We start from the raw sequence: 21313 nt of genomic DNA on the forward strand, positions 1-21313 counted from the left end.
GGATGCAATGCCTCCGCAAGTAAAATCCAAACTGGAGGAAGTGGTTGGGCTGACGTCAATGACCCCACAAGAATTTAGAGACCACGTAGTCCATGCGGTTGAGAAATACCAGAAAGACAAACGAAGGTTGGCTGAGCAGCAGGAAGAGGTGCAAAGAAAGTTAATACAAATGCAGCTCGAAGAACTCAAAAAGAAGGAAAAAGAGAAAAGCAAAAAGATGCTGCCAGCAACCACCGGTCCAAGTACAGCCTTCGAACTGGATGAAGCACCGCTATATGGAGGAACTGATCATACTGTAAGACAAGGGCCGGAAAACCCCATGCCAATAATCAACGTCTTTGGAGGAGCATTCCCACAAATGCCCTATCAGGAACAGACTAAATTCAAACAGCCCAGACAGGACTGGAAGTCCCAAGGAGGGGGACAGAGGAGCTATGGGCAGAGGGGACCAGTGAGGAAACGGGGGGAAAGAGAGGTAGAGAGATTGTGCTGGGGATGTAATCAGCCAGGTCACATGAGAAGAGATTGTCCGTTTACACCATGGCCTGACAGACACCAGCAGGAACCGATAAGAAGGGAACTAAAGTTTAGCCAAGGACCAGCCCCCACAGGCCCAAGCGGACCTGTGAACCCCTATGTGAGGTATTGGGGTGCCCCGAGAACTCGAGTGGGAAGGGACATTACCCAATGATAACAAGGGAGGCAGACGAGGAACCCATTGTTCAGGTTATGTTAGAAGGGCAACTGACACCAATGATGATAGATCCTGGAGCCACGTACACTTGTGTACAGCCACAGTATGCCCTTCACCTTCCCATGTCAGGAAAGTTTATTAAGATGGTAGGGTTCTCGGGGAAAACACAGTTGACACAGTGCACGGCTCCACTGCAGTTGAGAATGGGAAATAAAGGAATTGTTTTGCCGGTGCTAGTATTTAAAGGAACTCCGATTAATTTGTTAGGCAGAGATGCCTTATTGAAACTGGAATTAAAATTAGAATGCACCAGAAATGGGCTGAGTGTGGAAAGAGCAGGGGCTCAATTGATAGTGCGAGAAGACAAGAAGGCTAATGTCTTTTGGATAGGAGACATAGCAGATCAGATTCAGGAAACCTGGGAAAAATGGGCGTGAAGGCTATATTACCCAGGGCTGTAATGCCCAAATCTGAGTGAGCTACATTGTACAGTGATTTTTGACGAGACTCAGAACAGGGAGTTAGAGGAGAGGTGGCACCTGGAGGCATGTACCCAACAGCACCTGAAAGGGGAGGCTGTGATAATTGGAAAGCAAGGGGCAGCTTTACAAGTTAAGTGGAACACCTTTTTAGAAAAATGGTACAGGATACCGGAGGCTGCGCCCCACGTAACGTTGTTGGTAAACAAGGGATATCAGTCTAAAGACTTAGGACCCTTAGTTAAGAGTGCTGAAACCGTAACAGTGTGGAAGAAAATCACGCCAGAGGTGTGGATATCAGAAGACAACAATTGCATTAAAATAATGGTAAGTGTAGATATGGTAGGGACAGTGAGAGAGGTCGAAATAACTCCCCAACCACACATGCCATTGCTGGGAAAGGAAAGAGGCCAGCAGAAAGATAGAAGGTTAGATGGGTTGCCATCTATTCTGTGGTCACAGCATGACACGGACGTAGGGAAAATAAAAACAGCTAGTCTGGTGGAAATAAGGCTGAAAAGGGGAGCAATTCCACCCAGGAGACCACAATACCCTCTAAGACAAGAAGCAGAAGAGGGAATAGCATCGACAGTGCAGGGGTTGCTTGAAATAGGAGAGCTGAAAAGAACGAACAGTCCATGCAATACCCCGTTGCTGTCGGTCTTAAAAGCAGATAAATCTAAGTGGAGATTGGTGCATGATTTGTGAGCAGTAAATGATGTGGTAGAGGACTGGCCAGCGGTAGTCCCCAACCCACACACGCTTTTGACTAATGTTCCACCAGAAGCAAGTTACTTTTCAGTGATTGATTTGTGTTCGGCTTTCTTCAGCATTCCTCTGGCCGACCAGTTTGCATTGACTTACAGAGGTGCTCAGTATACCTATACCAGAATGCCGCAAGGATTTAAACATTCACCACACGTTTTTAATCAGGTGTTGAAGGCAGACCTAGAGGGCATATCATTGGAAAGTACATTGCTACAGTATGTGGATGACCTGTTGATTTGCTCCCACAGTAAGGAACAGTGTAAGCAGGACACTATAACTCTGTTAGAGAAGCTGGCGCACGGAGGACATAAAGTATCCAAAAAGAAACTGCAATTTTGCACACAGCAAGTGGAATACTTAGGCAGGGTAATATCCAAGGGAGTGAAGGCGATAGCACCAGAGCAGATTGAGGCAATAACTAAGGCCCCAAAACCCCAGACTGTAGGTGATGACGTTTTTGGGAATGGCAGGGTACAGCTCAGATTGGATAGGAGAATATGCTGAGATTGTGGCACCTTTGAGAAAGATAATGAAAGAAGAAGGACATACAAATTTGAAGATCGGCTTACAGTGGAATGGAGAGGCGGAGATAGCTTTCAATACTATTAAGCAGGAATTGCAGTCAGCACCAGCATTAGCTTTGCCTGACTACAAGAAGGTTTTTCATTTGTATGTATCCAACCGACAGGAGGGTTATGTCACAGCGGTTCTAACACAAGAGACAGGCACAGGAAAAGCAAAGCAGCCGATAGCATACTACAGTACGAGACTAGATGAGGTGGCTCAGGGGTATCCACTCTGTTATCAGGGATTGGCGGCGCTGTACTATGCATATGAAAAGGCATCATCTATAACCCTGGGCTATCCTGTGACTCTGTACACACACCACAAAGTAGCAGAATTGCTGGAAAGAGGGAAATTTGTGCTGATGCCAGCCAGGAAAGCAGCATATCAGATGCTATTGACATTTCCAGACATAACTATACAGAGATATGCACTACCAGTAATATAGCCGATTTTGTCCCTTTGGGCTATGAAGGAGAACCCCATGATTGTGTAGGGAAGACAATGGCATTTGCCAAATTGAGAGCAGATTTATGGTCAGAACCACTAGAGGATGCAGATAAAAAGGTTCTGTTCGTAGATGGCTCTTGTTATAGGGATCATGATGGAAATCATGCAGGGTTCTCAGTAGTGCAGCAGGATCAGTTGAGCTATAAGATTATTAGGATGGAGTCCTGTCCCCAACCGTGTTCCGCCCAACTAGCGGAAATCAAAGCCCTGACAGCTGCGTGTGAAATGATGGAAGGTGAGAAAGTAGACATCTATACTGATTCGGCATATGCTCATGGAGTATGCCACTTGTTCGGGGCAGTGTGGAAACAGAGAGGTCCATACAACATTGTCAGCGAATTCTAGACTTAATAAAAGCCATGATGAAACCTAAAGCATTGGCTATAGTAAAATGCCAGGCACATAAAAAGGGAAATGATGTAATAACAAAGGGAAATCAAGCTGCGTATGAGGCAGCCAGAAAAGCATCTGGATGTACATCAGCTGTCATTGCCCCCCAGGTAAGCCTAGCTCCAGAACCTGTGGTAGAAGACCTAATTGAAATACAAGGTAAGGCAACTCTGGCAGAACAGACAACTGGAGACGAAGGGGGGCCAAGTAGAACCCGGAAGGCTTGTGGAGCATGGAAACGGTTTGTTGGTAGCGCCCACCTCTCTACTGACGATTCTGATTTCAGAAGCACATGGGATTGACCATTGTGCAAGGGGGGAAGTGATAAAGAAGATAAAGAAGGATGGTTTTTGGTCACCTTATTTACAAGCTTCAGTGGACTTTGTCTTGTCACAGTGTGAGGTATGCGCACAGAATGCAGGGTTCGGACATCAGTTATTTGACTGGTTAGAAGGTAGACTTGGAGGATGGGGAGCATGGCTGACTAAAATGGCAATAACTGTCAGTATTGTATTGTTGAGCTGTGCGCTTGTGCTGTGCTGTTTTCTTCCTTGTCTCAAGTCTCTTGTAGAGCGTGCTGCAACCAAACAATTTCCGATGCTCGTGGCAATTACTGAAGCAAGCTTAGTGGAGAAAGAAACGCCGAAAATGTATCATTACAGCCTACAACACCTGCAGGATGAACAAGAGCAAAACAACAGTGTGGGAGTAGATTGTAAGGGCTTCTGAGTTTTTTTTCCATGTCTCAGGGACACGTTTTTGGCTCAGCGGCCCAGGGTAACAGGGAGAGAATACTTTGAGGTCTTGGTGCAGAAAATTATAGTTTAACCCGAGATTTGGGAATAAGTGCTTGAGTTTATTGGGGCTTTTGTGCATGGACTCTTAGTCTTCTTTCTCTGTGTGAGACCCTACGGGTCTCAAAGGGGTGATATATTGGAGTATAAAGTTGCATTGTTTGCTGTGTAACCAAAACTATGTAGTCAGCTTTGTGTTTGCTATTTGCTATGCATGTATCCAATTTAGTAGGAGTGAAATCTTAAGAATGCAGAAGACAATGGTGTGTTAATGAGAGGTAGCTAAGAGATGTAGATTAGAACATGATTAAGTCAATGGATAGAAACAATAGTGGCTGATGTACTTGTGATACGCAACTATAGACGGATTGGATATGCTAATACAACTAAACCAGGAGATTGGTATATAAAAAATGCTATGTACAAGGATCAGCGACTAGCTCAATGACTGTCTCAGCTTTGATTTGCAAATTAAAGTTTAACCCTTCTTGAAGAATCTTCTGCGTCTCCTGGTCGTTTGTGGGGCACGAGAAACCACGACAATAACCACCCATTCCAACAGTGGTGTACAGAAAGTGGATAGGCTACAGCAGAAGACCATGAACATCCACTGGTCCATGGGATACCTAATGAAGTGGTGCTGAGTGTACACTTCATTGGCGTTAGTGTTTATTAAATACTTCTGTAGTACATCAAATGCAAAACTGCTTCATAAATCCAGAAAATTTATACATAATGCAGATCCATTACATCAGTGCAAATCCCAGTTGTTAAACTTATCATGACCAGACAACTGTTTTAACACTTTCAGTGTCTATTTCATAGTTTTCAATAACTTGCACAGTTGAACATGGAGGGTTATGGTTCAGGTGCAGGTCGATGGGACTTGGTTGAAAAATAGTTTGGCACTGACCACCTGGGCGGAATAGCCTGTCATTGTGCTGCAGTGTTCTCTGACCCTATGAAGCATTTGCAAATATCTAATATACGAATACATTCTTTCAAGAACAACATCGAGATAATGCCCAAAAACAGGAAGTGTCTGACATTTCGCAGCCCGGCCTCTGGTGGAAGTAACTGCCCTCAACTGGGAGACATCATTAGCATCTCCAGTTGCAGGGGATCAAGCAATGCCATTCATTGTGTAGATCATTAAAAGCTACTGATCGGATTGGAGTAAATCTAAAGGTAGCTGGTACAGCGTCTGAGAACTGGGTTTACAATGGACCTTAGGTTTTGTTTGCCTTAGTAGACCTTAATGAAGTTTGCATGCTCTCCCTACGATAATGAGTTTTTCTCCACGTGCTCTGGCTCCTTCCCACATCCCAAATACGCGTGGGGTACTAAGTTAATTGGCCACTGTAAACTGCCACTGACATGTAGGGTCTGGGCCTGTATTCACTGGAGTTTAAAAGAGTAAGAGGGGTAGTAATTCTCTACCAAATATTGAAAGGCCTAGATAGAATGGACATGAAGAGATCGTTTCCTAGAGTAAGAGTGTCTAGAACCACAGAGCACAGCCTCAGAATAGAAGGATGTCCCTTTAGAACAGGGATGAGGAGGAATTTCTTTAGTCAGAAAGCGGTAAATCTGTGAAATTAACTGAGGGTATATTTAAAGTGTAAGTTGGTGAGTTCTTGATTAGTAAGGGCATCAAAGATTATAGGGAGAAGGCAGGCGAATGAGATTTAGAAGGAAAATAAATCAGCCATGATCAAATGGCAGAGCAGAGTGGATGGTCTGAATGGTGAGTAGTGGAATAGTTGACGAGAATGGGATGAGCATAATGTATAGGATTAATGCACCATCAGTGTACATTGGTGGTTGATGGTTAGCACAGATATGGTGGGCTGAAGAGCCTGTTCTGTGCTATCTCTATAATTCTCTGCCAGACAGCAGTTATTTAAGATTATTTCGAATTAGCAGTTGGTAAATATGAAACCTAATAAGTGCACTGCATCCATGAGTATCAGCAGTCAGAAGTGGTTCAATTAATCTGCAAAAGAGATAGCTTTTCTGTTTAAAAACAGAAGTTCAGGTGCAGCGTCAACGCTAACTCCAAATAACCCAATGCATTACTAGCTTTGCCATTCACTAATTACAAAAGTGGATGGAAATAAAAGACTTGCCTGCAAAGCATTAACATTTTCAGGAGAAAGATCAGCACCCACGGCAGCCTCAAACAATTATTTAACATAGTGGAGGTGGCATGTCATCTGAAACTCTGACAAACTTTTAAAGATGCACAGTAGAGAGCATCCTAACTAGTTACATCATGGTCTGATATGGAAACACCGATGCTCAGGAACAGAAAGGTCAACAGAAAGTGGTGGATACAGACCAGTCCATCACTAGTAAAGCCCTTCTCACCACTGAGCACACTTATAGAGCCCAGACACAAGAAAGCATATCTATTATCAAGGACCCCCACCATCCGGGTCATACTCCCTTCTTACTACTACCAATGGGCAGAAGTTACAGGATCCTTAGGTCCCAAACCACCAGGTTCAGGAACTGTTATTATCCAACAACTGTCAGGCTCCTGAACCAGCGTGGATAACTTCACTCACTTCAACTCTGACCTGGTTCCATAACCTACAGATTCACAACTTGTGCTTCCACAACTGATGTTCTCAGTATTAATTATTTTTTACGAACTATTTGTCTTCTTTTGCACATTGATTGTTTGTCAGTCTTTGTTTATGAGTAACCTTTTCATATATTCTATTTTATTTTTCTTTACTTTCCTTCAAACGCTTGCAAGCAGAAGAATCTCAGGGTGGTATATATAGAAACACATGTTTGCTGACAAATATGTACTTTGATAATAAATTTAAAGTTAAACCCCATGTCTCCTGACACCAGTATATGACAGTTAAAGAAGAAGCATTGACAATGTGCACTTTAACTTGGAATCAACCTGAGACATTTCACATGAACATAACACCACATAGAACTGATCAAGAGCTTGGCTAACATCACAGGCTTTAAGGAGCACCTTGAAAAGGGAAAGGAAGTTGGGTTTGGGGAGGAAATTCCAGGGCTCAGGGCCAAAACAGCTGAAAGCACGATTGCTTGTGGAGAGAGCACAGAACATCGGGAATGCAAAGTTCTGGAGGGCTGGAGGAAGTTTTGAGATGGAGGGCGGCCAGAGCACCAAGCAATTTGAGAACAAGGATGGAAATCTCATACAAAACAAGTCAGTACAGAGGTGACGGGTGAATGGATATGAATTAAGACAGCAGAGATTTCAGTGCATGGAAGTTTCTAAAGAATGTAAAGCTGGCCTAGATAACACCAGAACAGTTAAATCAAAGAGATAACTGAACCATTGGTGAGGTCATAAGGTTCCAGCAGCAGATATTTCAGAATGTTATGATCAAAGTACACATATGTCATTATGTACTACCTGAGAAAGATATTGCAGGCACTTACAGTAGAATATAGAAATGCAATGGAATCATTGAAAAACTAGACACAAAGACTGAAAAACAACCAATGCAGAAAAGAAGACAAAACACACAAAATGGAGAGGTAGATAGATAGAAACTACTCAGGACAAGTTGTAAGTTGAAAGTGGGACCACAGGTTGTGGCAGCAATTACGCTTTTATCTCAGAGGAGATGGGGTCAGAAGCCTGGTTATGTCAAATAGGCAATGCCTGCTTCATCTCCAGGCAGTAGCAAAGGGTTGGGGGCTTGGAACAGTGGTGTAGGGGGGGGGGGGGGCGGGGGGAGGCTGAAGCTGTGGCTCTATCTTCCCGTCATCCAGGAGAACTCAAAGGGTGGCGAATAGAAGGTCCATCCTTTTGACTTGTCCACTATTATTCCCTCTAGTGCATGGGCTGAAGAACAGAGAGTTGATTAGGCAATTAATTTCTATGGCACTTTGGTATATACTCAGTACCTCTCTGACCATTTCAATGTAAAAATGGAGCACTTTACATGGGGAGTTACTGTTCAAGCAAAGATTTAGTGCAAAGCAAGGAAATGAATTTTCAGGTAATATAGCTTTGGTGTGATACTGACTGAGAGTTAGCTGTCGGCCAGGAAAGCCTGTTCTTCGATGATTCCCATCATACATAAAGAGAACTGAGATCTTCATATCATGTTCCACTGAAAAGCAAGGTAGTGCAGCAGTGAAAAGACTGGAGGAAGATGTGAACCCTCAACTTTCTTAGGCAAACTAACACAGTGCAGATTTCTGAGTGCCTTACAATGTATCTGGGGAAGATCACACTAAGAACATATTATAAACTTATTTCCTGAAATCTACTCTGCCTTCAAATACATTGAGAACACCATCAAGGTCATCAATAGCCGATGACTCCAGAAGGTGGTATCAATCATTAAGGATCCTCACTATTCAAAACGTGCCCTTTTCTCATTGCTACCATCAGGAAAGAGGTTCAGGAGCCTGAAGACACATACTCAACATTTTAGGAAAAGCTTCTTCCCCTCTGCCATTGTCCATTTGTGAATGGACGATCAATCCATGAATACTGCCTCTCTTTTTACCCTTTTTCTTAAATGTTTCTTATTATAACTTACAGTAATTTTTTATACATTGTTGCAAAGCAACAAACTTTTTGACACAGTGACAGTAAACCTGATTCTGAAATGAAGACCAATTCAGTAATAAACCAACTCTTAGACTGGGTAACCATCAAGTGACCTGGAAGCCAAAGGCACTGAAACTATGCTTGAAATGCCAGCTCCCATGAGGACTGAAGTTGAGGGGTGGGAAATGAGAAGGGCAAAGAAAGCAACAAGTAGCCCAACTTCACCCTGACTACCACGAAGTACAAAGCATGGGAGTTACCTGATTGCTCTTTTCGGTCTGGTTATTCCGATTAGAGTCAGGAAAGTGAATGTGACAGCCTGTCTCCTCCATTACTTTCTTGATGTTGTTTCCTCCTTTGCCGATTACATGGGAGTGCTCTGTATGTGACACATCCATCTTCAGGGTTACCCGATTACTCTGTTTCAAAGGACAGGAGGGAAAATTATTGTAACTTAATGATTACTTGGTTCACAAACTTTTAAATTTTTTTTCCTTACTGAACACACTCAAATTATAAGGTAGATTTGTCTCCAACAATGCTTTATTGTTCAAATAGGAAAATGAGACACGAGATTTTATAGCAGAGGCCTGGTATTACCATTTGTTAATTCTTTGCCTGCCTTCATACACTCAACTGAAGCTGCAATCACTCCATAATTTCACCCCAAACTGGGTTGGAACATGGCCTGCCTTCCCTGAGATGGGAATTCCAGAGGTGGAATGAGAGGAAGGGGAGATGGACGTCCATTGTGCCCAGAAGGAAACCTAGACAATGGATGGGCAATTCTAATGCCAGGAACAGACCAAACTAAAATGTGAATATCAGGGCTGAATATATCCCATTAACGTTCATATATTCTTCATACGAGAGGGGTGGGGAGAGAGACAGAAAAATAGTTTGGCATGGACTAGATGGGCTGAATGGTCTGTTTCTGTGTCATACAGTTATTGTCTTATCTGACTCTAAAAGGGGTGGGGGGGAGGAGAGGGGAGAGAGAGAGAGAGAGAGAGAGAGAGAGAGAGAGAAGGGAGATGGGGAAGGAGAGAGGGGGAGGGGAGAGGAAGGGAGGGGAGGGAGGAGTGGGGAGAGGGGGAGAGGGGATGGTGAGGGAGGGAGAGGAGGAGAGGGAGAGGGGGAAAGGGAGTGGCAGGAATGGGGGAAGAAGAGCGAGTGGGAAAGGGAGGAGGGGGAAGGGGAAGGAGTGGGAAAGGGAGAAAGGATGTGAGAGAGATAGAAGGAGGGCAGATGGGAGAGGACAGGGAGAGAGGGAAAGTGGAAAGGGGAGAGGGTGAAAAGGGGGAGGGTAAAACATGGAGTGGAGATAAAAAGTGGGAAAGAGTTGTAGAGAGAGAACAATGGGGGGTCAAAAAAGTGGGAGAGATAAAGGAGTGGTAGTAAAAAGAAGAATGGGGATACACAGAGAGGGGGAGAGAGATAGGAAGTGAGAGGGGAAAAGGGCAAGAGTGAGAAAAATAATGGTTAAAATAAGTAAATGGAGGGAGATGCATAGAGAGAATGGGAAATGAAAATAGAGATGAGAAGGACAGAGGGAGAGAGAGGTAAAGAAATTATTAGAATGACATGACCATTTTGAGACACGAAGGATGGGTGGGTGAATGTGTAGGAAGGTGTGTGGCCATGGGGTAGAAGAATTCAGGAGCAGATGGGAGATGGTCAGGATGTGGGAGAAGGAACTGCGCCTGCTAGAGGGAGAAGGCACAGTGGAAATGAGGGGAACACAGGGCATTGAGACAGATGGGAAAGAGAGGATGTGGGGTAAAATCACTGTGGGTAGGCGAGGGGGAAGCGAAGCAATGGATACGGTAAATCACTGGACACTTGGAGGAGAGGGCATGGGTTGTGACTAGCAGGAGGGTTAGGGTTTGGAGGTAGGTGGCACCATGGGATGGGCAAGTGCGGAGAAGAGGAGGATGGGGAACAGGCATGGAGGGAGAAACGGGCGTGAGTGGTGGAGAGGACAGGATGGAGGAGGAGGTGAGGTAAGGAGAAGGTAGGACAGAGTGGTGCAATGGTGAGAGAAAGGGTGGAGGATTTGAGGGGTTTGAGGACCAGAGGAAGAAGAGGAATGGAGAATGGGTCACAGCAGCTAGAGAGGGGATTGAGTAGTGATGGTGAAGAGAGAGAGGCAGAGATTTTTAGTTTGTGCACTAGGTGGAGTGAAGTTCTAAGGTTGCCAGTGATTACACTGTACTGAGCCATCACAATAACTGCAGAAAAAGAGGCCTGTTGCTAGTTTTCAATGCAGGAGAGACACCCAGCCTTACTTTTGTGTCCAGAACAGACATGATCTTTTCCTTTGCTTCCTTCACGTATTCTTTCTTTCCACCAACTTTAATGTGGGGATCTGCACAAAGAAAAGCAAAACCAGAGGTGAGATGGAAGCCCGTTGAGCTTGTTCAGCAGCCTGGAGTTGCAGGAAGGAGCAAGACCCCAGCCCAGGAGCCCCTGAGCTTGGCTTCACAGAAAGGGGGCAAGTGCCCCAGAGCGCATCAGCAATGCGTTACGCAGAGGGTAATGAATGCCGCTAGGGGCAGTACCGTGGAGCGCAATTTGGAGCGTCTTATGGAAGGAGTTACAAAGGGTGCTGCGGAGTGTATGGGGAGGGTGTTGAGGAGTTCACTATGAGGTCCTGTGTGGGCAGTGTTGTATAGTACCCTGTGTCTGAGAGCTTGGGCAGCATGACGTACTGCACACCATGAAGCACGTTGTGTAAACAGCTTAGTGTGCCGTGGAGAGTGTTAAGCACTTTACATGGGTTAAGGAGGGCCTGTGAACTGTGATGTGGAACACTGTAGAGGTTAGGTTAGGAGCGTTGTGCAGTCCACTACAGGGGCAATTTGGTGGAAGGTACTACTCAGTGTGCTTGGTACTGCATTGCAGAGGTCGTGGCTGCAGCGCACCACGGTGAGTGTGGTACAATTGTTGAGGGTGGCACAGTTCTGTGGCAGTTGGCATACCACTTTACAGTGCCAGTGACCTGGGTTCAATACCCACCGTTGTCTGTAAGGAGTTGTTGTACGTTCTCCCTGTGTTTGGCATGGGATGTGCCGATTTCCTACCACACCGAAGGAAGGGCTAGTGTTAGTAACTTGTGGGCTTGGTGAAACCTGCAGGTTGCTCCCAGCATAATCCTCAGACTGTGTTGGTCATTGACGCAAACAACACATTTCATGACGTGTTTCGATGTAAATGTGACAAATAAAGCTAAGCTTTATTTATGGTGGTGAGTCAAACAAGAAGTTAAGCAAGGGTAAAGTGTTCAGGCATGGTTGGCTGGCTTGGAGAAGGCCAAGGTTGCGTTGATTGGGATATATGGGTTTGGAAAAGGGAGCAAGATGGATAAAGGCAAGAATCATATTCAGTCTTAATGACGCCATAACTAGGGACAGGGAGGGGTACCCAAGTGACCAGAAGCCAGACGACAATGAACCTATGGGAGCTGAAATGATATAGCTGGTGCCAAGGAGAAGTCGAGCAATACAACATATTTTCAGTGACATTATTTACAATCAAGCTGCAAGAATAGTTGTCAAATTTCCAAGTCTGGGCCACAGAGAACATGATGGCTTGCAGACTTCATCCCCACATTCCTTAGGTTTTAAATGTCTCACTAAATTCAGCCCCAGACAAGTGGCGCTGATCAATGTCTATTCTTCCTACCCACAGCTCAGGGACTTAAGCAATTATCTCTAACCTTATCACATCTCAGAAGTACAGGTGAAAGAGAGAGCTGGGCTGATGGTATAGGTTTTTCCACCAACTGCTTATTATTTAAAAGTGAACTGACTTGCAGTCCAATAAGTCTAGAGAAAAATATGTGAACAGAAACAGTCTCTACAGCGTCGCAGAAGAGTTACACGACAGAAACGGACCCATTTATTCCACTCGTCTCAGTGCAGATGAATAGGAATCAGACTTTCATAGGTACATGGTCCGTTCAGCAATTTGATGGTGGAGGGGAAGAAGCTGTTCCAATAACGTTGAGTGCATGTTTTCAGGCACCTGTACCTCTTCCCTGATGACATCAATGAGAAGATGTGCTGGCTGATGATGGATGTCACCATTTTGAGGCATGGCCTTTTGAAGATGTCCCCAATGCAGGGGAGGCTGTTCCCCGTGATGAACTTGGTGTAATCTAATAGCCCCAGAGTCCTGCCCTTTCCCCTTCCCTATAAAACCTTTCTTTTAAGTTAGCATCCTTTTGAACAACTCAAGCTGCCTTCATTGTTATCTGTGGTTATGGAATCCAGATCTTAAACACACAATATAAAAAAGATTTTCACGTTTTTTTTTGTCAATCACTTCTTTCTGTGTCTTCTAGTCCTTGACCTCAGACTAATGGGAAAAGTTTCATTCTATCTAAACTACAGCTTTCATGACTGTAAACATCTCTATCATATCTCCTGCGTTCTCAAGGAGAACAACCCCAGTTTCTCCAGTCTTTGCTCATAACCAAAGTTCTTCACCCAAAGAGCAAATTAATAAATTTCTTCGATACCTTCTCCATCTTCCCTAAAGAGTGGCAATCAAAAAAGATCACACTATATAATTTACATGGTCAAATCCTTATTTTTTTAAAGATCATAACAACACCATTTCTAACAGTCAGGATCAGAAAACTTCATTAGCTACTTCTCAACCCAAGTGCTACAATTAACAGACAACGTCTGATCTCCCCACACGTTCCACAAACATCTCTCTGGCATTGAAATGCATATAGAACCATGCTCTCTAAGTTATAATCATTCTTCCCACTAAAATATCATGCTACACATTCCTCAAACTTCAGTTTCATATGCCTCCTATCTGCCTATTCCAAAGCTTGTTCAGTTTTCCTTAAAGTCTACTGCTAGCTTGTAGACACAAAAGACAGCTGATCCTGGAATCCAGAGCAACAATCTGCTGGAGGAATTCCATGGGTTGAGCAGTATCTTTGGAGGTCGGGGCTGAGGGGGGTGGAACTGATGTTTCACATTGAGACCCCTAACCAGGATGCATGATGCAGGGTCTTGAGCTCCTCCAGCAGTGGTCCCAGTACCAATTCCATCTGAACTCCACTACTACACTTTGCTCCAGTCCAAACTAATCTTTCCTTGCTACTCTATTTCCTGGTCTTCTCAGAGAACCGCCATCTTGTGGTGGGGAGGCTTGTGAGTTCCTGTGAAGTGAAGTGGTCTGGAGTTTAGCCATCTGGTGGTTAGCTCCTGGTAGGGTCACTCATGACAGTAAGACCTTGACAGTAGACCAGGCGGAAGGTGATGAGACACTGCAGTGGAAATGAAAGCAGAGGAAGGCTGCGGCAGTGAAGGGTCCCCAGTCATCTTGCATACTGTGCCACTGGACCCCAACCCGATCGGTCAAGGACCACGTGGGTGGCTGCCCGTGCATCAGCCTCTCCTCATTAAAAAAAAAGTCATGCACAGATATTCCCCAGTAAAGGAATCCACCGTAACAGCCCAGTTATGTAGATCTTTGATCAACTTTAGGTCCTACCTGAGAACCTGTCAATAGACTCCCTGTTTGGTGAACATCAAAGTTGACTCGAGGGATCACTCTATTAATATTAATTATTTTTATTACATTATTTCCTAGTACTTAAAGCCAATTTTCTATCCATGCTTACAGAACTTCTTTTATTTAATGAACTTTAATCCTGACAATGTCAATCATATGCCCTTATCAAGTGTATTTTGGAAGTTCCTGTGCATCACATCAATTGCATTTCCCTCATCAACCTTCTCTGTTACTTTGTATAAAATCAAATTAGTGAAACATGATTTCCCTTTAAAATTTTCATACTAATCTTCTTTATCCAATCCACTTATTTATGTGACTTATTGTTCTAGAATCATCTTCAACATTGACACAGGTTTATCATCATTTTTAACCACTGTTTAAAAATGACTTCAAGATATTTTCCAGACTTTAGGAACCATCCTTGAACCTGTATTCCTACTCATCATATCTTTTAAAAAAAGCAACTGATAAAATGCACCTGATTTTAGAAATGAACTCTTGATCTCCCAATCTCCCTTGTCTTAGTCCATAAGATATAGGAGCAGAATTAGGCCACTTGGCCCATTGTGTTTGCTCTGCCTTTTCATCATGGCTGATCCATTTTCCTCTCAGCCCCAGTCTAATTTCTCCCCATATCCCTTCACACCCCGACCAATCAAGAATCTATCAACCTCTGCCTTAAATATACACAAAGACTTGACCTCCACAGCTGCCTGTGGCAAAGAATTCCACAGATTCACCACTCTCTGGCTAAAGAAATTCCTCCTCATCTCCATTCTAACAGGACGCCACTCTATTCTAAGGCTGTGTCCTCTGATCTGAAACTCTCCCACCATAGGAAACAACCTCTCCACATCCACTCTATCAAGGCCTTTCACCAATCAAAATGTTTCAATGAGGTCACCGTTCTTCTGAATTCCAGTGAATACAGGGTGCAGGGCCATCAAATGCTCTTCCTAAAACAAGTCATTTAATCCTGGAATCATTTTTGTGAACCTCCTTTGAATCTTCTCCAGTGTCAGTATATCCTGTCTAAGATAAGGGTCCCAAACCTGTTCACAATACTCCATGTGAGGCCTCAGCAGTGCTTTATAAAGTTTCAACATTACATCCTTGCTTTTATATTCTAGTCCTCTTGAAATGAATAATAACATTGCATTTGCCTTCCGCACCTTTTTATCTTTATTCATCTTACTTCACCTGTAACAGCAAAAGTATATTCTTCATACTGTTTTTCACTACCTTTAATGTAACTATGTGTGGCATTATCTTTCTGAACAAAAGCTTTTGACTGCATCTTGTTATATGTGACAATAATACAGCAAGAATGACAATCATTACTGAAACTTTCAAACTGTTCAGTCTTACCATCAACAATACAGCTAAATAATCTCTCTCTCTCTCTCTCTCTCTCTCTCTCTCATATATATATATATATCATGCTGCCATCTGAAGATAAACCCTGAATGCCAGCCGAGTACATCCCAGCAGCAACAGCACATTATTACTGTGTATAAATCATCCGGTGGTCAGTTACAAGTCACAAGTTTCAGTATATGTTTATTCAACAAACTTGCATCACCAAATCACTGGAGTGAAATATTGCATCTCAGGCAGCAACTCTGGAAAGACAAAGTAAATTTATTATCAAAGTACGCATATGCTACCCCGAGATTCATTTCCTTGCAGGTATTCATAGCAAATACAATAGAATCAATGAACAAAACTACATACAAGGACTGATAAGCAACCAATGAGGAAAAGAAGACAAACTGCAAAGACAAAAGAAACAAATAATAATAAATAAATAAATAATATTAATAACATGAGTTGTAGAGTCCTTGAAAGTGAGGTGGTAGGTTGTAGTATTGAGGTGAGTGAAGTTATCCATACTGGATCAGGAGTCCAATGGTTGTAGGGTAATAACTGTTCCTGAGCCTGGTGATGTGGGTCCTAAGGCTCCTGTAGCAAGAAGAGAGCATGGCCTGGATGGTGGGGGTCCTTGGCGATGGATGCTACTTTTTTGTGGCAGCAGTCCGTGTAGACATGCTCAGTGGTGGGGAGGGCTTTTCCTGTGATGGACTGGGCTGCATCCACAAGTAAGGCTGACAGGTCAGATAGCGTTGCATGCTTACTGCTGTCTTTGTCAAGAGCTATCTGCTGGTTGCCATGTGCTGACCAGCATATTCCTGACCAACATCACTGTGCATTGCAACATGGAAAACCAGGACCTAGGTGGAAGCCCATGCATTGGGCCTCCTGATGCTGGTGGGCCAGAATGACTGCCATGTGTTGTGGTACCACTCATGTGAATGAAGTAACAAACAATCTGTTGGGGAACCTCAGTAGGTCAGTAACTGCTAGCGCAGGGTTTAAACCCAAACCACTGGCAAGTACTTCTGTCCTATGGATGCTCCTTGACCCATCCAGCAGATTGTTTGTTGCTCCGACATCTACCGTCTCTTGTGTCTCCACTCATTTGAATGTGTTTGAACACCTGAACTGAAAAGGTATATGCAAATACATGCTTGGATTTTTGGCACTTAATGTTCTTAATTGATTTCTATAATTTAAATGTATCCTTTAGAATTGTATTTTATGTTTTATTTAGAAATACAGCACAGTAACAGGATCTTCCAGTCCAACAAGCGCACACTGCCCAATTACACCCATGTGACCAATTAAACTACTACAAGATCTTGGGAGGAAACCAGAGCACACGGAGGAAACCCATTTCCTCACAGGGAGAATGTACAAAATCCTTACAGACAGTGGTGGAATTTAACCTGAGGTCACTGACACTGTAAAAAATGTTTCACTAACTGCTATGCTATCATGCTCTTCTTGCATAATTAATATATAATTATTTAAATGTGATTGTCAGAGACATTTAAAATTGTGATAGAAGTATTTGACAACAATGACTTGTTAAAAAGCTATCAGGGTAATCTGGGGCTTGGGTCTCAGGTACCACTGCCTGAGGCCTAGTTGCCACCTACAGACTACAGTTCTTCATGGGGCAGCCGGAACAGCATAGGCCAAAAGATGTTTGGAACTACAGTGCAGTAAAATTGGAGCACAGCTGTGGGATTAGCACTGGGGGTGGAGGATTAGTGGAGAATATAAGGAGCAGGGTGTGTCAAGGATGACTTCATCCTATGTTTCAGATCACTAGTCTAGTGAAAGGTCATCATCTCAAAATGGTACATCTGCTTCTTTGTCCACAGATACTGCTCAACCTATGGGGCATTTAAAATATTTACTATTTTGTTTCAAATATTCTTCAGTGTTCAGGAAACAAGAAAGTATAACACTTGTGAAGAAGAATTATAAACACTCAGGAGAGTGCAGGCCACATTCTGATATTTTGTGGCCATGCATGGTGTTCTGGAAGGGTTTTGTACAAGATGCCTGTGGTAAACCAGTTTATGTTAAGTTTTGAGGCTATGCTAACTTTACTAAATTACCAAAAACTGTAGGTCAGATCGGAAGAACTCCCACTCTGCCTTAGGCCAAGTGATGGGAAGCTTTAATTATATATATTTATTTTTAACTGACCAGGCTTGTATGTTGCCACATCTGAATTCACAATTGGCCCCAATTCCAGCAGTTAATGCAAAGGGCAACAATGTTCTAACGTGACACAAACGTTGGTAAAAGGAGCTGTGGTCTGTCACACTTCTTCCACAGGCTTCTTTTATGCTGGTAGAGTACAGGTAGGACTTCAGTGTACCTCTACACTAAAACATCTAGTCAATATTTTGACAGAATAATGAAGGGCTATGTGGGAGGGAAGGGTTAGATCGATCAGAGAGTAGTTAAAAGGATGGCACATCTCAGGGCAAAAGGCTTGAACATATGTTCTATGATCTAAGTTCAATATATGGGGACCTGTGGACAGAACTTTCTATGACAAGGTCTTACCATTAATGAAATATGCCACCAAGAAACTTCTGTGCAGGAAATTGTCATAAATCTTATCAATGTGGATTTCAGCATTAAATTACAGCGATAGTAATGGATTAAGTGATTCTGAGGGGAGGAGTTTTGAAGATGAACTGCAGGGTCTTCTTGTCTAGAGTAAAATGCAAACAGAAAGTTTCAACTATACAGAGCCCTAGTTAGTCTTGGAAAACTTGAGAGCATTTCTGGGCACCACACATCAAGAGGGATACACTGGCTTTGGAGGAAGTGAATTGTAGATTTAGACTACAGACACTTGGGTTATGATTCCCTGATATTTAAAGATTACAGGATAATTTGATTGAAATTTCCATGATATTTTCAGGAAAGTAGCATGACAGGAAGTTGGTTAGCTCCAGAGGTCATAGATTAAAAGTGAGAATCAGCCTTTTCAGATCAGGAAACACTTCTACATGTTTAAAATCCGGAATCATCTCATGCCAACAAAAATTCATGTCAAGTCACTTGCTAATTCTGAATCTGGGATTGCTAGAATCTTGTTAACCAAAGGTATTAATGATTATTGGGAAAAGATCACAGTTCACCCTAATCTCAATAAATGATAGAGCAGGTTTAAATAATTATGTGGCTCACTTCTGTTCCCGTGAAAATCAATATTACATGTTGCATTCTGAATAGATATGGAAAAACATGAACACAGATAAAGAAGGCACCAAAACTGCTAACAATTAAATTGAATTGACTTTATTTCTTACATCCTTCACATACATGAAGAGTAAAAATTTTTATGTAACATCTCCGTCTAAATGTGCAATGTGCAATCATAGTGATTTATAATAAATAGAACAGTCATTGTAACATAGAAATACACTCAAATCAGCGTGAGTTAATCAGTCTGATGGCCTGGTGGAAGAAGCTGTCCCGGAGCCTGTTGGTCCTGGCTTTTATGCTGCGGTACTGGTTCCCGGATGGTAGCAGCTGGAACAGATTGTGATTGGGGTGACTCAGGTCCCCAGTGATCCTTCAGGCCCTTTTCTCACACCTGTCTTTGAAAATGTCCAGACTCATGGGAGTTCATAATTACAGATGTGCTGGGCTGTCCACACCACTCTCTACAGAATTCTGTAATTAAGGGAGGTACAGTTCCTATACCAGGCAGTGATGCAGCCAAGTCAGGATGCTCTCAATTGTACCCTGTAGAAAGATGGGGACCCACACCAAACTTCCTCAACCATCTGAGATGAAAGAGGTGTTGTGCTTTTTTCACCACACAACTGGTACGTACAGACCACATGAAGTCCTTCGTGATGTGGATCCCGAGGAACTTAAAACTGTTTACCCTCTCAACCCCAAATCCATTGATGTCAATAGGGGTGAACCCATCTCCCATTCCTCCTGTAGTCCACAACCAGCTCATTTGTTTTTGCAACACTGAAGGAGAGGCTGTTTTCTTGACACCACTGTACCATTAAACTTACTCTAGATCAATCATTTTTCAAACCAAATAAATACATGGTGAAGGTGGTTTGTCTGCAGATGCTATAAATCTGAAATAACAGAAGTCTAGAGGCACTGAGAAATCAGACACAGCTGTGCAGAGAGAAACAGAGTTAGTGTTTAGGTAGATGACTTTCATTGACTGGAACATTAATTACTTCTCCCTCAAAAGATGCTGTGGGGTGGTTCCAGCATTTTCTAAAACACAAGCGATTCTGCAGGTGCTGAAATCCAGAGCAACACATACAAAATGCGGGAGGAACTTAGCAGGCCAGGCAGCATTAATGGAGAGGAATAATCAGTCGACGTTTCGGGCCAAGACCCTTCATCAGGACTGGGTCTCAGTCTGAAACATTGACAGTTACTCTAGCATTTTCTGTTTAGATTTTAGTCCACCTTCCTGTTCCAGTGAGACATTATTGCATTCTGCTGAAGAAAAATTCACAGATTGCACCACTTAACTAAAGAGTCCATTTCAACTGTATACAACTCCACAAATGGAACTAATTTTTCCTGACCAGCCTAAATATGCTTTACATCAATTTAAACGTATGGCCCCTTTTGTTATTATAATGACACTATAAATCTGCTTCGCTCAGACTGAGTTGTCCATATCCTTAGATAACTCATTTCCTTAAATGCTTTGGATCAGATTTGCTCCAGAAAGTGAACTTTCTCTCATCCATCAGGAATCAGAAGGCCTACGGTACTGTGACCCACATTTGTACTACTTTTCCATGATTTACACTCTATTTGCTCTTCTACATTCAACTTCTTCTGTTCCTTAACATATCAGAGTGGAACTTAATAATAGCTCATACCTCAGCATGAGCCTTTCCACATTTTCCAGAATATTCTTTGTTAATTTCACCTCCATCTCAGGAATCATTAAGCCTCCTTTCTCATCCTTCCTATTCCATTCCTCAACATCTGGAAACACTATTGGCAACAAAGGTTAACCACGCCATAAATTTCTGATTAGGCCCTAGGTTGTTATCTCCGAGTCTGGAGCCTGGAATTCAGGGTCTCATCATTGGCTAGTCTTGGGGTGGGGGGGGGGGGGGGTTGGTTTGATAGTGAAGACTGGGGTTTGATAGCGAAGACTGGAGATTGATTGGAAGTCCGGAAATCAAAGTCCGATGGCTGAAACCTGGAGATTGGAGACGAGAGGCCTGTCCTGGAGTTAAAGGCCAGTCCACGTGTGTGTGGGTGGGTGAGAGAGAGAGTAAAGGGGCTTGTTTTGCTGTTGCTATTTTGTTGCTTGTTCTGTTGTTTTGTGGTGTTCTGTATTTTCCGCAGAGCATTGTGGGCATGCTATGTTGACGCCGGAATGTGTAGCAACACTTGCAGGCTACCCCCCAGTACATCCCTAGGTTATACTGGGTGTCAATGGGAACGCATTTCAATGTACAAGTGATAAATACGTCTGAACCTGAATCACCAATGTTTCCGCTTTCTGAAGAGTAGACAGCATCCTAACACGCTCTGTCACTGTACATTGTGGAAACTGCACGGCGACAGACAAGAGGTCTCCACAGCAGGTAGTCAAAACTGCCCAACACCTCTCCAGCGCCAGCATCAGCGTCAGCCT

The 21313-nt window shown here is 43.3% G+C and overlaps 1 protein-coding gene across 2 annotated transcripts in view; it reads right to left on the reverse strand.

The window, feature by feature from the left end:
* Positions 1 to 21313, reverse strand: part of LOC132379484 (protein bicaudal C homolog 1-like) — a 341806-nt gene that overhangs the window by 64573 nt on the left and 255920 nt on the right. For both annotated transcript variants that reach the window (XM_059947423.1, XM_059947424.1), the window contains exons 4-5: positions 11049 to 11128; positions 9021 to 9179 (exon numbers count right to left, since the gene is read on the reverse strand). In XM_059947423.1, the coding sequence (XP_059803406.1) occupies positions 9021 to 9179; positions 11049 to 11128 (239 nt within the window). The remainder of the gene's footprint in view (positions 1 to 9020; positions 9180 to 11048; positions 11129 to 21313) is intronic.

The sequence above is a fragment of the Hypanus sabinus genome, chromosome 22 (genome assembly GCF_030144855.1).
Source record: "Hypanus sabinus isolate sHypSab1 chromosome 22, sHypSab1.hap1, whole genome shotgun sequence".
In the NCBI taxonomy this organism is placed as follows: domain Eukaryota; kingdom Metazoa; phylum Chordata; class Chondrichthyes; order Myliobatiformes; family Dasyatidae; genus Hypanus; species Hypanus sabinus.